This window comes from Hibiscus syriacus, unplaced genomic scaffold (assembly GCF_006381635.1).
Source record: "Hibiscus syriacus cultivar Baekdansim isolate YM2019G1 unplaced genomic scaffold, ASM638163v2 tig00111366_pilon, whole genome shotgun sequence".
Classification (NCBI taxonomy): Eukaryota; Viridiplantae; Streptophyta; class Magnoliopsida; order Malvales; family Malvaceae; genus Hibiscus; species Hibiscus syriacus.
In genome coordinates, this window is record NW_024063071.1 from 206,599 (window position 1) to 223,592 (window position 16,994).

The 16,994-nt window shown below is 32.8% G+C and overlaps 2 protein-coding genes across 2 annotated transcripts; one reads left to right on the forward strand and one right to left on the reverse strand.

Moving 5' to 3' along the window:
• Nucleotides 1–6,756: 6,756 nt before the first annotated feature.
• On the forward strand, nucleotides 6,757–8,851 carry LOC120159502. The gene is made up of 5 exons (XM_039170091.1): nucleotides 6,757–6,942; nucleotides 7,380–7,501; nucleotides 7,622–8,049; nucleotides 8,097–8,606; nucleotides 8,706–8,851. Exons 1-5 carry the CDS (start codon nucleotides 6,757–6,759, stop codon nucleotides 8,849–8,851), a joined length of 1,392 nt encoding a protein of 463 aa, XP_039026022.1.
• A 1,317-nt stretch (nucleotides 8,852–10,168) lies between these two features.
• Nucleotides 10,169–11,157, reverse strand: LOC120159466 (histidine-containing phosphotransfer protein 4). The gene is made up of 5 exons (XM_039170061.1): nucleotides 11,074–11,157; nucleotides 10,852–10,982; nucleotides 10,670–10,738; nucleotides 10,456–10,527; nucleotides 10,169–10,340 (listed from the first exon to the last, which is right to left on the reverse strand). Exons 1-5 carry the CDS (start codon nucleotides 11,131–11,133, stop codon nucleotides 10,220–10,222), a joined length of 453 nt encoding a protein of 150 aa, XP_039025992.1. The 5' UTR covers nucleotides 11,134–11,157; the 3' UTR covers nucleotides 10,169–10,219.
• Between the last annotated feature and the right edge of the window lie 5,837 nt (nucleotides 11,158–16,994).

Genomic DNA, 16,994 nt, shown 5'->3' on the forward strand with positions numbered 1-16,994 from the left:
GTCGGTGTTTAAATAAAGAGTACAATAAATTATCATGAGGAATAAGACAGAGGGTCAGCTGTGAGTGGTCTATCCCCTTTGTAATCTCAATTAGAGTATTTATAGTAGTCTTTAGTGTGTGTCGGCTACAGTGCCATAAAGACTATTTGTAAGCTAATTAGACTAGAAAGATCTGGTGGTTGAATGATCGTTGGTCGGTGTTTGGATGAAGAGTAGAGTAGATTATCATGAGGAATAAGAATAAGGTCAGATGTGAGTGGTAAATCCCCTTGTTTGATCTCAATTTGAGTATTTATAGTGATCTTTAGTGCGAGTGCCAATAGTAAGATTATAATGACTATTTATATAATAATCAAACTAGAAAGATCTGGTGGTTAGACGATCATTGGTCAGTGTTTAGATGAAAAAATATAACAAATGATTGTCCCTTTTTCTTATATATATGGAGTAAGGGGAGGTAAGATAGTAGGCTACTCCCAACATCAGGTTGAGAGCAGCTTTCGTAAGAGACCTCCGAATTATGAAATATCCTTCGAAGAACTCGATCCCACAACCTCAAGATTAAAAACTTTGTGCTCTACCAACTGAGCTGGATGGTCATTTCTTGATGAAAAATATAATAGATTATCATAAAGATTAAGGAGGCTCGACCTTGAGTAGTCCCTCCCTTTTCAAATCTCAATGGAGATATTTGTAGTGGCTTTAGTACGTGTGTCATCCGTAGGCCATAATGGCTATTTATAAGCTAATAGACTAGAAAGATCTAATTGTTGGACCTTGGATTTCGTCATGGTTAGTCATGTGGGCCACAAAAGATTTGTCTAGTTCTCGTCTATGCACGGTAGTTAACTTACGAGTTTGTGCCTGGGGATGCAAGCTTTCAAGGATTCCAACAAACAGAGAAATCTTTGTGAGAACCAATTACTAATGATGTGATGAAATATTCAATATGACAAATATTATAAAATTTTTGAATGGTATCTCCAAAAGTATAATAATTAGTGAAAGCAAAAAAAAACTTTAAAATATAATAAAAATTACACAAAATATAAACTAATATAAATTAATATAAATGAGGTGAGAATGAATATAATTAAAATAGATAAATCAAATATGCTAAAGGTTTAAAGAGCTTAGAGATGGCAAAAAAACTCGTACTCGACGGAAAAAATCGAAAATCGAATTAAACGAGGACCGGAAAAAATCATTTATGTTAAACGGAGACGGTGATGGGGAAAAACCGTTTATGTTAAACGGGGACGGGGATGGGGACGGGTTTAGTAATCTCCGCCCCGATTACCCGGCCCGATAAATATTAAAAATAATTATTATATATATATATAATATTAATAAATTTAATTTAAATTAAAATATATATATAATATTTATATATTTAATTTAAACATATATACTCGGCCCGATACCCATTTAAATAACCGTTTATGCTAAACGGAAATACCCGTTTCCTCGCGGTTTTCCCCAATTACCCGATGGGGATCCCTGTTTAAATCCTCGCAATTTTTTAAGCGGGGACGAATACAGATTTTTTAAACGGAGACGGGGAACCAATACCCGATCCGTTGCTATCCCTAAAAGAGCTCTTGGTGTATCAATAATAGCAATGAGTATAAAGAAAACTCTAAATTAATAAATGGATTATTAGCTCTAAATTTCTAAAAGATAAAATAAAATAAAATTATGGTCATGTTTGTGATTATCAGAAGCATGAAGTAGCTAGCTAAAAGGGCAAGATGTTGATAACAACCATCTTCACTATGAGAGCCTTTATTTTTTGTCAAGGGATCATGCTAATGACCATCATTAGGATATATTTTAAAAGTAGCATAGAGTTATAAAATAATTCACATTACATGCAATAGTTTAGAATCGCAACGCGATTCAGAAAATCGCAACGCGATTCAGAAATCGCAACGCGATTCAGAAAATCGCAACGCGATTCAGAAATCGCCAACGCGATTCAGAAAATCGCAACGCGATTCAGAAAATCGCAACGCGATTCAGAAAATCGCAACGCGATTCAGAAAATCGCAACGCGATCTTCCAAGAATCGCAACGCGATCTTCCAAGAATCGCAACGCGATTAAGAAAATCGCAACGCGATTCAGAAAATCGCAACGCGATCTTCCAAGAATCGCAACGCGATTAAGAAAATGAGTAAATTCTTTCAAAAGTTGTTGCATTTGTTTCTTTCTTAAGAATTTTCTCTAAAAAGATAGTATCCGCGCGGACGTGTCGAAGACACGTATTACAACCACGACCACGACCACGACCACGACCACGACCACGACACGACCCGACCCGAGACGAGACGGCGGCGGCGGCGCGCGAGAGTCCCCCTTGTTCTCTTTCATCAACAAGGAAATGGGAAATCCCAAGCCTTAAATACACTTCCCAATAGTGTTTCCAATACTATGTGGGATTGAGCATTACTCAACACTCAAAGAAAATATAGCAATTTGTAGTATTTTCCACTTAATCCATATCTAAAATATTAAAACATTTTATCAGAGAAATTAAAAGAGTGTAGATATCTACATTTCAATTCAAACTTATACATATAGTTTAATATGATAAAATGTTTTAATATTTTTAAATATGGATTAAGCGGGAAACATGCTACAAAAATTGCTATATTTTCTTGAAGTGTTGAGTAATGCTCAATCCCACATAGTATTGGAAACACTATTGGAAGTGTATTTAAGGCTTGGATTTCCCAACCGCAACGCGATTTAGAAAGCGCAACGTTGAAAAGAAGATCGCAACACGATCTTCAAGAATCGCAATGCGATTCATAAAATCGCAACGCGATCTTCCAAGAATCGCAACGCGATTCAGAAAATCGCAACGCGATTCAGAAATCGCAACGCGATCTTCCAGAATCGCAACGCGATTAAGAAAATCGCAACGCGATTCCAAGAATCGCAACGCGATTCAGAAAATCGCAACGCGATCTTCCAAGAATCGCAACGCGATTAAGAAATGAGTAAATTCTTTCAAAAGTTGTTGCATTTGTTTCTTTCTTAAGAATTTTCTCTAAAAGATAGTATCCGCGCGGACGTGTCGAAGACACGTATTACCACGACCACGACCACGACCACGACCACGACCACGACCACGACCACCACGACCCGACCAGACCACACACGACCCGAGACGAGACGGCGGCGGCGGCGCGCGAGAGTCCCCCTTGTCTCTTTCACTCAACAAGGAAATGGGAAATCCAAGCCTTAAATACACTTCCCAATAGTGTTTCCAATCTATGTGGGATTGAGCATTACTCAACACTTCAAAGAAAATATAGCAATTTTTGTAGTATTTCCCACTTAATCCATATCTAAAAATATTAAAACATTTTATCAGAGAATTAAAGAGTTGTAGATATCTACATTTCAATTCAAACTTATATAGTTTTAATATGATAAAATGTTTTAATATTTTAAATATGGATTAAGCGGGAAACATGCTACAAAAATTGCTATATTTTCTTTGAAGTGTTGAGTAATGCTCAATCCACATAGTATTGGAAACACTATTGGGAAGTGTATTTAAGGCTTGGATTTCCCATTCCTTGTTGAGTGAAAGAGAACAAGGGGGACTCTCGCGCGCCGCCGCCGCCGCCGTCTCGTCTCGGGGTCGTGGTCGTGGTCGTGGTCGTGGTCGTGGTCGTGGTAATACGTGTCTTCGACACGTCCGCGCGGATACTATCTTTTTAGAGAAAGAAACAAATGCAACAACTTTTGAAAGAATTTACTCATTTCTGAAGTTGCGATTCTTGGAAGATCGCGTTGCGATTCTTGGAATCGCGTTGCGATTTTCTGAATCGCATTGCGATTCTTGGAATCGCGTTGCGATTTTCTTAATCGCGTTGCGATTCTTGGAAGATCGCGTTGCGATTTTCTGAATCGCGTTGCGATTTTCTGAATCGCGTTGCGATTCTTGGAAGATCACGTTGCGATTTTATGAATCGCATTGCGATTCTTGGAAGATCGCGTTGCGATCTTCTTTTCAACGTTGCGCTTTTCTAAATCGCGTTGCGGTTTTGATATCGCGTTGCGATTTTGTTGGTCATTTTGGCAAATCAAAAAAAGTTGGTTAAAATCGTATATTATAAGGCATTTTTGGTCACTGAGGCGATTTTCTCATTTTATTATTATGATACACTTTCTTTTGAATTTATGAAACATTTTTCTCAGTCTTTTGACAAGTATTTGGTTGTTTGACCATTTTTTCGGTTAATTTTCTCAGGATTGAATTTAACGACGTACGCTTTGACTGATCAAGATAACGCTTATTTGTTATCCTATTGATCTTCCATGCTTTTAGACCCTCGGATTGGATTTAGATATGCGATTTACGTTCGGAAATAATTTTCTCACGATGCTCAACTATGATTTGCAAATGTTATTTGTCTTTCAATAGTTTGAAATATTATTGTGATTCGTTTGTCGATTCAGTTAGATCTGTTCATATTTATCTTTTATTCGAGTTTTTTAGTTGAGTTTTTTTACATTTTCTTTGTATGATCCTTATATGATTTCAAATTTCTAGTTTCTTGTATTAATAATTATATGGACATGCCGTATTAGATTTTATCTTCTTATTTTTTTTAATAAAACTAACGATTTCTTTTCACGTAAAAAAAACTTTTTTATATAAACTTATGATTATAAGATATAGTTAACCTCACGAATTTACGGAAATTCCTTAGGTATAATTGATATGTTATACAGTCTGATCCATTAAAAAATATCACATTTGTAAGATTATTAGTTATATTAAGAAAATTACTAGTTAAATTAAGGGGTTAAATATATAAAAGGTGTCCAACCTATGCCTGTTTTTTCAGTTTAGTGCCTAACATTTATTTTAATTCAGTTTGGCGTCTAACGTTTTATTTCGTTACTCAAAATGGGTCAAGTCGTGACAGACCATTAGTTTTCTCTGTTAAGTGACATGTGTCACAATATGATAAATTTAATTTTTTTATATAAAATTAAAAAAAATTATATATTTTTAAAAAAAGAAAACACATAAATTTTGAAATAACCCTAAAAATTTGAAAACCTTCATTTTAACCCCTAAACCCATGTCGATCATCACCCTTTGGAGTAAATGAACCTCCACTCGACCTCACTCCTCCCGACGACCAAAATCCCTATGAAATTGTGATTTATTAACAGTCAATCAACGATGAATCAATGTTTTATACCCTACGAATCCTAGGATGAAAATCGCAATCCCAGGCGATTTCGACTACTAATCGACGACAACTACAACGACTTATAACTAGTATGATGATAAGGACTACGTTGACGGTGGTGGTCGTGGTCGAAAAGGACAACAATTGTGGGTTAGTGTTAGGATTGGGGATTTGAGGGATTTTGAGGTTTTTTTGTAATTTAATAGAAATAAGGTTTTTTTTTATAAATATAATAATATTTTAAATATTTTTAAAATAATAAATTTCAAAATTACGAGATTGTGACACGTATCACTTAACGGATAAAACTAACGGTCCGTCATATCTTGACCCATTTTGAGTAACGAAATGGAACGTTAGGCACCAAACTGTAACGAAATAAACGTTAGGCACTAAACTGAAAAAATAGACATATGTTGGTAGGCTTGTAAACGAACCGAAAGCACACGAACGGAGATATGTTCATGTTCGTTCATTTAATAAATAAACGAACATAAACGAACAAATTTTTTTGTTCATGTTCGTTCATTAAGGAATATAACTTGTTCATGTTCGTTCATTTAAATGATAAACGAACATAAATGAACGTAAACGAACATAAACGAACGAACATAATAAATGAACATAAACGAACAACACAAACACAAAAAAAAAACTATTCGAACACAACAATGAATGTAAAAAAAGTAAACAACAGAATAACAACTTAAAATTCATTAATATATCCTGCAACTTTAGAGTAATTTGTTCGAATACGACAAAAACATACATAAATAATAGCTATATTAATATAATAAAGTCTTAAAGTTAATTTGTTCAACGAAACCATCTTCTTGAAATCCAAATGACTTCAATATTCTTCGTAACATATTCAACTTGCTCTATGTTCGAACATAAATGAACGAACATAAATGAACATAAATGAACAAACATATAATTGAACGTTTACGAACGTAAATGAACGAACAAGCCATTTGTTCGTGCTCGTTTATTTAATTAAACGAACGCAAAATCTTGGTCATGGTCGTAAATAAACGAACATAAACGAACTTCCTGCCGTACGGTTCGCTGAACGTTCAATTCATTTGCAGGCCTATATGTTGGACACCTTCTGTATATTTAAGACTTAAATTAACACATAATAACTATCAAAACTATCAACTCAAAAGATTTATCGGATGAAATTTATTTATTTAAAAGCTAAATTTAAAATTAAAAAAAAACTTAATTATTTTTTTAAAATGAATTTCTTATATCTTAAACTAATATAAAAATGAACTGGATTTAGAAAGATAATTAATATTTACCTTAAACTAATATAAAATGAATTGGATTTAAAAATAATAAATTTTAATTTTAATTAATTATAAACTATAGAGCATTAGAGTGGTTTTGTATTTAAAGTTAATAAATATATAAGTAACCCGCGTAATTGAGAGCCAGAATAGAAATTCAAAAATCAAACGGCACAAAATATAGATTGAAGACGCGAAGAAAGAAGAAAATCTTTGAACAAAAAGAAGACAACCTGGAGGATGCGGAGTACGAAATCAGTAAGGAAACCGCTGAGAGATTTAACGAACAATGAAAGCACAATGAGCCTCTTCAAATCAGAGATTCCGAAGAAGAAAATAATCCCCAAAAACAGTAATAATCAGAGCGATTCCTCCCTCGATCGCCTCCTTCTCCTTCACTCCGATCTGTCGTCCTTCCTTCGCCAGGTACTGTACAATGTTTTTCTTTCTTCTATTCTTAATTATGTTTGATGCATTTGGTTAGGGTTTATCTTTTGTTAGTCTGGATTTTCATGTTTCAATGAAATATTTATTTATTCATTTTTGTTTGACCATATTCAATAATAATCCTCGAAATATAGTATACTTGTATTAGACGAGTCCGGTTAACATAGGATTTAGCTTCTGTTTGCTTCCAGAGAAAAAATGACCAAATTATGTAAAAATGTCCGACTTTACATAAGCTGTTGTCTTTTTCATCTTAATTGCTCCTCATTTTTTTCTTTCATTTTGTGTATTTATGTTCCAGATAACATTAATATCTCTCATATAGATCCCTTTGGTTTTATAATCCGATTTCCGCTTTGTTTTCCCCTTGAAAAATGTGACTGGTAAAATACCTAGATTATTTTTGGACATGGCAGATTGATGAATTTGTTGTACAAGCTTTCAAGCTGAAGGCAGCAGAACAGGGGAGAAAAGAAATTGAATCTTTCATGGATGTCATTTCAAATATGGTTTCAACTTTGAAGGCTAATCCTTTCAAGTCGATTTTCTAAAATATGTTACTTGAATTTGAATGCATTTGTTGCAGATTTTTGAAGGCTAATCCTTTCAAGTCGATTTTCTAAAATATGTTACTTGAATTTGAATGCATTTGTTGCAGATTTAACATAGATTATTGTTTCCTATATTTGCAGCCATGGGTCCCCAAATTTCATAAGGCGTTTTCGAGTCTTTCTGCTGGAGAGCACAAAGATCAGCCAGGAAAACACTTGGAAGCTGAAACTGTGTCTTTTATTGATACAAATGGAAAAGAATGCTTTGATGTTGGAAGTCCAGAAGAAACAACATTGGACTCGTTAATCTCTCCTTCTCCACTCGTGTCTTGGCGTCCGGCTGGCTGTAATGTTGGGAGAGGTAGACAGTTGTTTCTTCTCACACCTCTTTCCATGTCAAAAGCAATGTCTTCCAGGAGGTGTGACTCGTCTAAATCGGTATTCGAAGGGATGCTTCCAAATCTAATGTTGAGCTTGCATCTTTTCTCGACATTCCTAGGGATGAAAATGATGACTTGGTTGGAGGTGCTGAAATAAAGGCAACTCCTGTTAGGCCTTCTTGTTCAATTATGGTTAAAACAGATAATACATTGAAGCGTGGGTTTGTTTCTTCACCGGTGTCTTCTAAAAGAGACCATCCAGTGTTTGTCATGACGCCATGCTTAAAAATGTCACCTCCTAAATCTTGTGTGCTGCTCGAACCTATTCAAGAGTCCTGGGACCGAAGCAAATTCGTAGTTCAAAAGTCTACCCCGTATCCCTTTGGAATTAACAACAGTTGTTTTTTTGAATCCTCTGGAAGCGAAGAAGCCTCTGAGGATCTGACTTTGAAGTACCCAGAATTACGAGGAATACAACCAACATTCGTACCAGAAATCAGGAAAAAGGAGCTGGAGTCCTCACCAACGTGGTTATTCTCACCTCCTAAAAGCTGCATTTTGTTGGAGCCTCCAGATGAGAAATCCCTGGACAAAGTCGGCACTGATCACCACTTGCGTATCATTAGTGATTTAAATCAACAACCGGATATGGTTTTCTCGAAACAAAATGGAGTCACAGATGCTTGCCAAGAAAGCAAAACAATTAACCAAGGTGTATATCTTTGTACATATGTTGTTGTTTATTAATTCACTGATGTTTTCTGTTTGAGAATTAAATTGAGTATAAACTCTCTTGTTCTGCAAATCACAGGAAACAACTTGGCTCCTGTAGAAAGTAGTCCAATGTGGAAGGAACCTCAGAGCACGATGCGGAGAGGGAAACATGCGGGTGAGAGTACCCTAAAGAAAGAGTTATGGACAAAGTTTGAGGCAGCGTCGACTTATGGGCCTCGTTAATACACCTCTGCAGTTGAAAGAACGGCTAGAAAAGGATTTCTTGCCATGCTGGATGAGGTTTCATGTGATGAAGAAAGTTCAGTATCAGATGGTTTGAGACGACACTTGAATGCAATTTCCCCTTCTAATAATTTGTTGAACATCAATGTAAAACCTTCAGAACGAGAATATCTTTTGGGGATTTGATGCTGACTGATTTCCCAACAAAGTTGAAACGTACCATAGTTGAACCTGAGAGCCTCTTTTTTCTTTTCCTTCTCAAATCATCAAATTTCATACTACCTTCCAAAGAGTGGAAAATTAGGAGAAAGGCAACCCCTCCTTATAAAGCACCAAATTGATTATTTTGAAGTTTTAAAATATTTCATACAATTTTTAAATTTTAAATTATTTAATTCAGTAAATTTTCACTCCAATCAAACAATGACATGATAGGGACAGATCTTATATTTAGTAATTAATTATAATATTTTATATATATCTTATATTATAATTATTGAGAGAGAAAAAAATAACTAAGTGAGGACTTAAATTTAAGTCAATTGGGGTATGAGAGCAGAGGACCTAATCTAATATAGTTCCATATACTTAATTTTCTTAATATAGTTCCATATATTTAATCGTCCAAAAATAAATATAAGAAATAAAAAATAATTTAATTTTAAAATATAAAATATAAAATTAAATCTTAAATTTATTTTTACTTTATATCTTTTATTAACTATATTTTAAACTAAATATATATATATATATATTGGTTTAAGCAATATGTAGTAACTAAATTATGCCGCACATTATTGATGGTGTATTCCACAGCACTAATCTTGCAGGTTTCAAGATATCTACTTACAAGTTATTGAGTTAACCCAAGATGTGAATAAACTATAGTAATTCTTGATCCTAGAGGTGTATATGTGTGTGGTGTGTGTTAATCTTGTGGTATTAACTAATGATACAAAGCAGAACCATGCATGCAACAAAACCCTTCATTAATGCAGCTTCCTGCAAATTACTGGTCCGCCATTAACACCCTGAACCGATGACAGATAACATATAAAAAAATCTTTATTATGCCTTTTCTCTCTGTTGCATTTAGATGAAAGATACGACATGAATTGACATTGGTATACACATGCAGAGACAGAGATTCACGCATTAGCTTTTGTGTACTTGAAAATGATGTCATGATTACGTTACGCTGTGTTGTGGTAGCAATGGACGAAATCATTTTTGCATTGATGAAGCTCAACTAATACATAACTTACAGGCAAACTATAAGAGACCTACAAACAGATGACAAAATCAGCAACCCAAATATCTTTGCATATTAATGCACTACTTATTTCTGCATGGATCATGATATCTTTGTTATTTGGGCCGACATGCGGTCTCCATTGGCCCTGCTTGTCTTGCCACCTGAAAATAAGCTTCAAGCTTCTTCCTCAATGTTGCGTATTCCTTCTTCAGTTGCTGGAAAGTCCTCATGCAACTGCTAAATCAACCCATTTTTAAAAAATTCAAACAGTAATATTCTTCAATCCTGGCCCAGACTAGTTCTGGGTTTTGTTTAAAGCATGAATGCAAGAGGGCCTGATGGGGTTTACCCTTCTCCATTTCCAGATTTGCAGTATTCCCTAAACAGTGTGCTCTCAGCTTTCACCCTTTTGGCTCCAATGCTGCAAACCAACCAGAAAACAAAATCAAACTAAAACACACACACACAGGCACAGATATATATATATAATTGGTTGCAACAAAGCCAACATGCATAGGCCATAGAGTATACAAGATTATTGTGACTCCTTTGATATATGTTACCTTGAACTGCTTCCTTTGAACTGGTGCATATAGCCATCCAATTTATTAAAATCAAAAGGCTTCCTCTCCCTGATCAACAGAACCAGAAAGGAAGTATAAGAGTTTTGCTCCATGATCATTTTTTTTTTCATATTGGTTATCACGTTGTTATTAGATTATAAGTAGTGGAAACTTGAACTTACAGCGCCTGCTCTATATTGAGGATTAATCTGGCCGAATCACGGAAGTATAAGGTGACAACTTCTTCTACGAAATTCGGGTTCGCATCGTCTTGGAGTTCTTCCAACTGCACGAACTGTTCATCAAGATATCCCTGCAATCATCACATACTAAGTACTTTGCAGTGATGGATAAATAAACATGAGGCGATGAAAAAGATTGGCAAAATGTGTAGGAAAACAAACCTGATCGAACAAGGATTTCCTCATGACTTGAAGCTGCCTACGCATGGGGTTTCTCTCCATTATAAGAAACAATGCTCGAGGGAAGCTTCAAGGTTGGAATGACAGTGCAATTAATGACAAGGGAGAAGGAGGAGTTTATATAGTGGAGAAATCCTAGCCAAAAAGAAGCAAGGGGGGACTAATGAGTGCTGAAGAAAGGTAATGAAACAGCTAGAAAATAGAGATTATACTAACTTTGCAGGTGATGGTATTCTGATTCTGTTTCTAAACGGAAAAATACCTGATTTGTTTGTCGGGTTTTTTTTTAATTATTATTTTAATTTGTTGTTGTTGTAAAATCAACCCTTAAAAAATAATCATTGCTTTCAGCAGATTCTATGATTCTATCTGTGACATGAGGTTCCTGTCCTTTCGGCTTTATGCACTTAACTAATCCCTGTGATTAACTTAAAACCATCGACACTGAAGAGACACCATATAGTATTTAATAATATAGGAATTTGTGCACTCATTTCTTGGCTATTTTGCTACCTATTAATTCTTCGCCTATATAAAATTGGTTCCCCACCCCCAAATATATATATATATATATATATTATATATATATATATATATAAACACTTGAAGAACATAATGTGAGATTTGCGAAGTTCATGTTTAAACAAACTCAATTTTGAATTGTCAAAAGACCGTGAACTTAATCAGATCCATGTTAATACGACAATCAAAATAATTTTTGCTATTAGAATATTTAAGAAAACAACAACCGATTGAGTTTTGAACTTGGTCTGATCATGTTCAATCATTGTCGTTCACTGTTTAAATTCAACATGTTTAACCATGAGTTTTTCAACTCACACGTTATTAAAATATAACTTTTTAAACATACGTTAATTGCTTGATTGAAGATAAAATTGGGGCAAATTTTATATCTTTGTTACATTTCCCGTATATTTTGTTAAATTTATACTCATATTATCGTCAAATACTTCGTATAAAAAAATATTGTCCCACGTTACATAAAAATCTAATTTAAAAAAATAATATTAAATTAATGTTATTTTTATTAATATTTCTTTAGTGATTATTATTTTATTTTTAAATCATGTGATTATTTATATTATTATTAAATAGATGATAGTTGTGATGATTGAGGATACCGTATATGATAAATGTTAACTCATTTCGATGTGCTTTCAATTTATCCCATCAATTATTTTATTCAAATATTGTCGGAATCAAAATGATGGATCGAATTTGTTAAATAAAAAATCATCACATCAAAGTGATATGGCTGTTCTCTTTAAATTGTTTTTAACCTTAAATCACTTGAAACTTAAAAATTGATCGAACTAATTAAATCAAGGGTAAATTATGCATTGAATACGTAAATTATTGATTTTGGTTTGTTTTAATATCTAAACTTTCATTTTTTTCCAAATCATATCTAACGTTTAGTGTTTATTTCATTTTAGTATCCCTTTATTAAAGACTTAACAGATGGACTGACATGGCATAGCTCTGATGGGCGGACGATCAATCCGACCTATGGACCACGAGAAAACAACAAGTTGACCAATATAGTCCAGTTTCAGGCCCATAGGACGGTGGACCATGGAGAATGGAAGATGAAGAAATTGAATAGTCCAATGTCGATTTGGGAAGATTAAGGCGATTTTTCGGTGAAACGGAAGCCAAAATCGCATTTAAGGGGTCAAAAAATGCGGGCTGAAAAATTTGGGCTTCATCGGTCGACGGATGCAACAGTCGACGACTATAGACTCGGCGGCCGGCGAGCCCGTCCATTAGTTTTTAACAGTAAGCTATTAAAATAAAACAAAAACTAGACGTTAGATATGGTTTTTTAGAAAAATATAAATTTAGGTACTAAAACAATTTAAAATTGATTGTTTATGTATTAAACGCGTAGTTTACCCTTAGGTGGCGTTTGGTTTGCTAGAATCCCTTGGAATTAGGGGGAATTGGAATCCAATTCCACCACTTTCCAATGGTTGGTTCAAGTTTTCAAAAGGGGAATTGGAATTCAATTCCATCAAATGAGGGAAAGTAAATTTCATCTATAACATGATGGAATTGAAATCCTTTGGAGGAGAGAATGTGAAATTTGAGCATACTACCCTCATCAATCTTTTGGTATTCGGGTAAGATTTTTTTAAAAAAAATTGGGATCTGGTCGGGCTTTTTTAAGTTTGATATTCGGGTCGGGGTTGGGGTTTTTTAAAAAAACATTCGGGATCGGGTCGGATTTTTTAAAAAAATTTGGGTTCGGGTCGAGTTGGATTTTTTAGGTGTGATATTTGGGTTGGGTTTAGGGTTTAGGAATAATTACAATAATATCCCTCTATATGTATTTTTTTCAATTAAGTCATTGTTTTTATTGAATAAAAATATTTTTAATATTATTTCATGTCGTGTCGGGTTTCTAATTCATATATTTGGTCGGGTTGGGTCGGGTCTCGGGTGGAGGTTCCCTTGTTCTCGGGTCGGGTCCGGTGGACCAAAAACCCGACCCATGGCCATTTCTAATTGCGATGATTTTAACTTATGATGTTTATTAGCATGATTTTTATAATTTATTGAAATGAATAATCAATCATTAAAATAAAATTTTAATATTTTTAAAATTTTTATAATATATTGCTACATGTAAGTTATAAAACAAACTAAAATAAAACAAAAAAACAAGAAGGGTAATTCTGTCATTTTACATTACTTAAATCAAAATCATCTGACATGTCTGCGAACCAAACAGAATATGGAATCGGATTCCAATTCAATTTTCTGCCAACCAAACATGTTTCAGATTCAGATTCTAATTCCTTCACATATTCCAATTCCCTCAAAAACATTCCAGCGAACCAAACGCCACCTTAAAGTCAATTAGAAAACTAACTTAACTAGTTCATATTTAATTTATTTTAACTTGTGAATTTAGGATTTTTCTAAGCCTAATAAACATACTCGACCAATGGTAGATCCAAAAGTATATGTTATAGTAGGCACACATATGTTAATAACATTAAAAAAATATTAAAACGACATGGGCACAAATAAAACTTCAGGGTAGGTACCATCAATAAAATAAATAATTAACTGAAAAAATTCGAATTTTAAGGTATGCACAAATACATATAAATCCACCATTGCACCCACCACTAGGTCATAGGTAAACTACTGATTTATTAATAGATTAATTTATTAATAAGAAATAGAAATCTTGCAAACTATGGGACTCAAATTCAACATTGCAAGAAAAATAAAAATTAAGCAAACTAACCATTAGGCTATAATTCAACTGCTGATCTATTAGTATACTTAATTTATTAATTTCTTAATATAAGAAAAAATATAACTAAAATTCAAATCTAACACAATTCGAAACATATTATACTAATTTACTGAAAAGGCATCGAAATTTATACTTTAAGTGTTCTTCATAATAAAAAATAATTTTATTATTTTTAAAAGATTTGGACTCGAGCTGTATACGAAAGAATATGTATATATTATCAATAACTTAAAAAATTAAATAAATATTATTTTATAATTATTATAAATGTAATTTTTTATATAAACATTTCAATACTATAACATTAAAAAGAAGATTATGAAAATTTTAAACAAATATTATCTTATATTATTAAAAAAAACTAATGGGTGAGTAAGTGGAGGAAAAGTAAGAAGAAAGAGAATAAAATTTATTCAGTTTCTGAAAGAGGAAATATATAAAAATGGGATGAAAATGATTGCAATAATAAGTTTATAAATGCATGAGTGCAACAGGAAGCAGCATAGGATGGTGGGTTTCTTCCATGTCTAGTCACGTCTACTCTGTATAAAAAGTTGGACTTTTGGGCATCAATTTTCATTTCTTGTCACTGTCTCCTATGTTCATCAGAATCTCAACCTGCACCACTAAGGAAATTTTAGGATGAATTATATTTAATATACGGTTAAAAAAATATTATTAATTTTATTATTTTAATAAAATTGTTAAAAAATAATCAGAAATATTATTATTTTTATCAATTTTATTATTATTATTAATTATTGATATTGGTAAACACGGTAAAAAAATACGAGTAAAAAAATAATGTTTTTGGCAACGTTTTATCGGATATGTTACCAAAATCGATAAAACACCTGCTAATAACAAAATCGGTAGAAATAATAATATTTTCAATCATTTTTTTACTGATTTTATTATTTAAATAATAATAAAACTGATAGTATTTTTTTAACCGTATATTAATACTGTCGCACGTGAGCATTTTCCGCACAACTACCCTCTTCCAATAATCTCATTACTATCCCTCCAGCTAAAAGATATAGTATCACCATGCCTATGGATGAACTAATCGAGGGGGTGGAGGTGGTGGTTCTGTTAAAAAATTTAAAATTCTATGGACTTTAAATATTATTTTTTATATTTTGGTTAAAAAATTATTTTATCTTTAAATTTTATATATTCGATTTCTCTCGAAATTTATAAGTTAATTCTCTCTAATATAAAATATTACTCTGGTCTCTTATCATACTCGTGCAATTAAAGTTTAGTTATAGTTATTTTCAAGTTAAAAAAATGAGAGGTAGAGTTTAGAGTTTTCTTTAATTCTATTTTAAAAAATATTACAAAAGGATTCTTTTGATGAAGAAATAATTTTTTTAAAATAATATCATAATGATTATTTAAAGTATATCATCTTTTTTTTATTAAGTACCTAAAATATATTTTTGGTTAAAATTAGTATTTAATTTTTTTTATCAAAATAGATACCTAAAGTATTCATTTTTTATCTAAATTTTTAAAGTATTATTTAATTAATATCACGTGTCAATTTTTTTAGAGTTTAGATGAAAAAATTGAACATTTTAAATACATATTTTACCAAGAAATACTTTATGTATCTATTTTGATAAAAAAAAATTAAGTGATTAAATGAAAAAAATATATATTTTAAATATTTATTTATAATATAAATAAAATGTTTAAGAATTTATGGTAAATACGAAAACTCCTGGATAAATATATTATTAGAAGTTGACAGACCCTTCTTTGTTGCTGTTCTATCTCGTGCTCTTGATTTTCCTTTACAATATTTTATACATCCTTTGCGTTACTCATAACATTGGACATGATATATTAAGGTTAACACACATGGGAGATATTCATTTACACTTGTGTAAGATTAAGTAACTTTTGTACGAATTAAGGGTCTGTTTGTTTGGGGAAACAATTACGGAATTGGTTTTCCTTAAAATCTCGTGTTTGGTTTCCGTCAAAGCAAATGGTCAACGTAAAAGAAGCTGAAGAGATCCCGTAGAACAACTTACCATGGTGGACATGATATATTAAGGTTAACACATATGGGAGATATTCATTCACATTTGTGTAAGATTAAGTAACTTTTGTATTAATTAAGTGATTTCGGTGGACACATATGTGTGTCCACCCTAAAAAAAATATTTATGGATCCACCAATAAAAATGTCATGTTGACTGAAAATTTACATGCATAATAAATATAATGATTTTGATATATTCAACAGTTGCATTGTAAAAATATTTATCATATAAAATAATAAAAACTTACGAGAATGTGTAAAACTCAATTTACACTAGCGTAAGTGGACCCCGAATATCGACAAGTATAGCCTATTGGGAGTTCCATAGTGGTACAAGAAAAAGAATGTTTGCTTGTCTTCCATGTCATGGATCATGCATGTAACCTTATGGTAGGGCTTGCCAGAATTGTGGGTCAGACTAATGCTGGTATGTTAAGGGAGAGTTATACTTGTTTAGTCCTGCAATGAGGGACTGCTTAAGCAAGTTTAATGACAAGGAATGGCTCTTGCTGAAGAACCAGTGGTGGAAGATTCAAAGACAAGAAAGGAACACGG

Coding starts and splice junctions, on each gene's coding strand:
- LOC120159502 (XM_039170091.1), top strand. CDS start 6,757: ATGCGGAGTACGAAATCAGTAAGGAAACCGCTGAGAGATTTAACGAAC. Junction 6,943..7,379: donor TGTCGTCCTTCCTTCGCCAG/GTACTGTACAAT, acceptor TGGACATGGCAG/ATTGATGAATTTGTTGTACA. Junction 8,607..8,705: donor AAGCAAAACAATTAACCAAG/GTGTATATCTTT, acceptor TGCAAATCACAG/GAAACAACTTGGCTCCTGTA.
- LOC120159466 (XM_039170061.1), bottom strand. CDS start 11,133: ATGGAGAGAAACCCCATGCGTAGGCAGCTTCAAGTCATGAGGAAATCC. Junction 10,739..10,851: donor CTCAATATAGAGCAGGCGCT/GTAAGTTCAAGT, acceptor TCTGTTGATCAG/GGAGAGGAAGCCTTTTGATT. Junction 10,341..10,455: donor AAATCTGGAAATGGAGAAGG/GTAAACCCCATC, acceptor TTGATTTAGCAG/TTGCATGAGGACTTTCCAGC.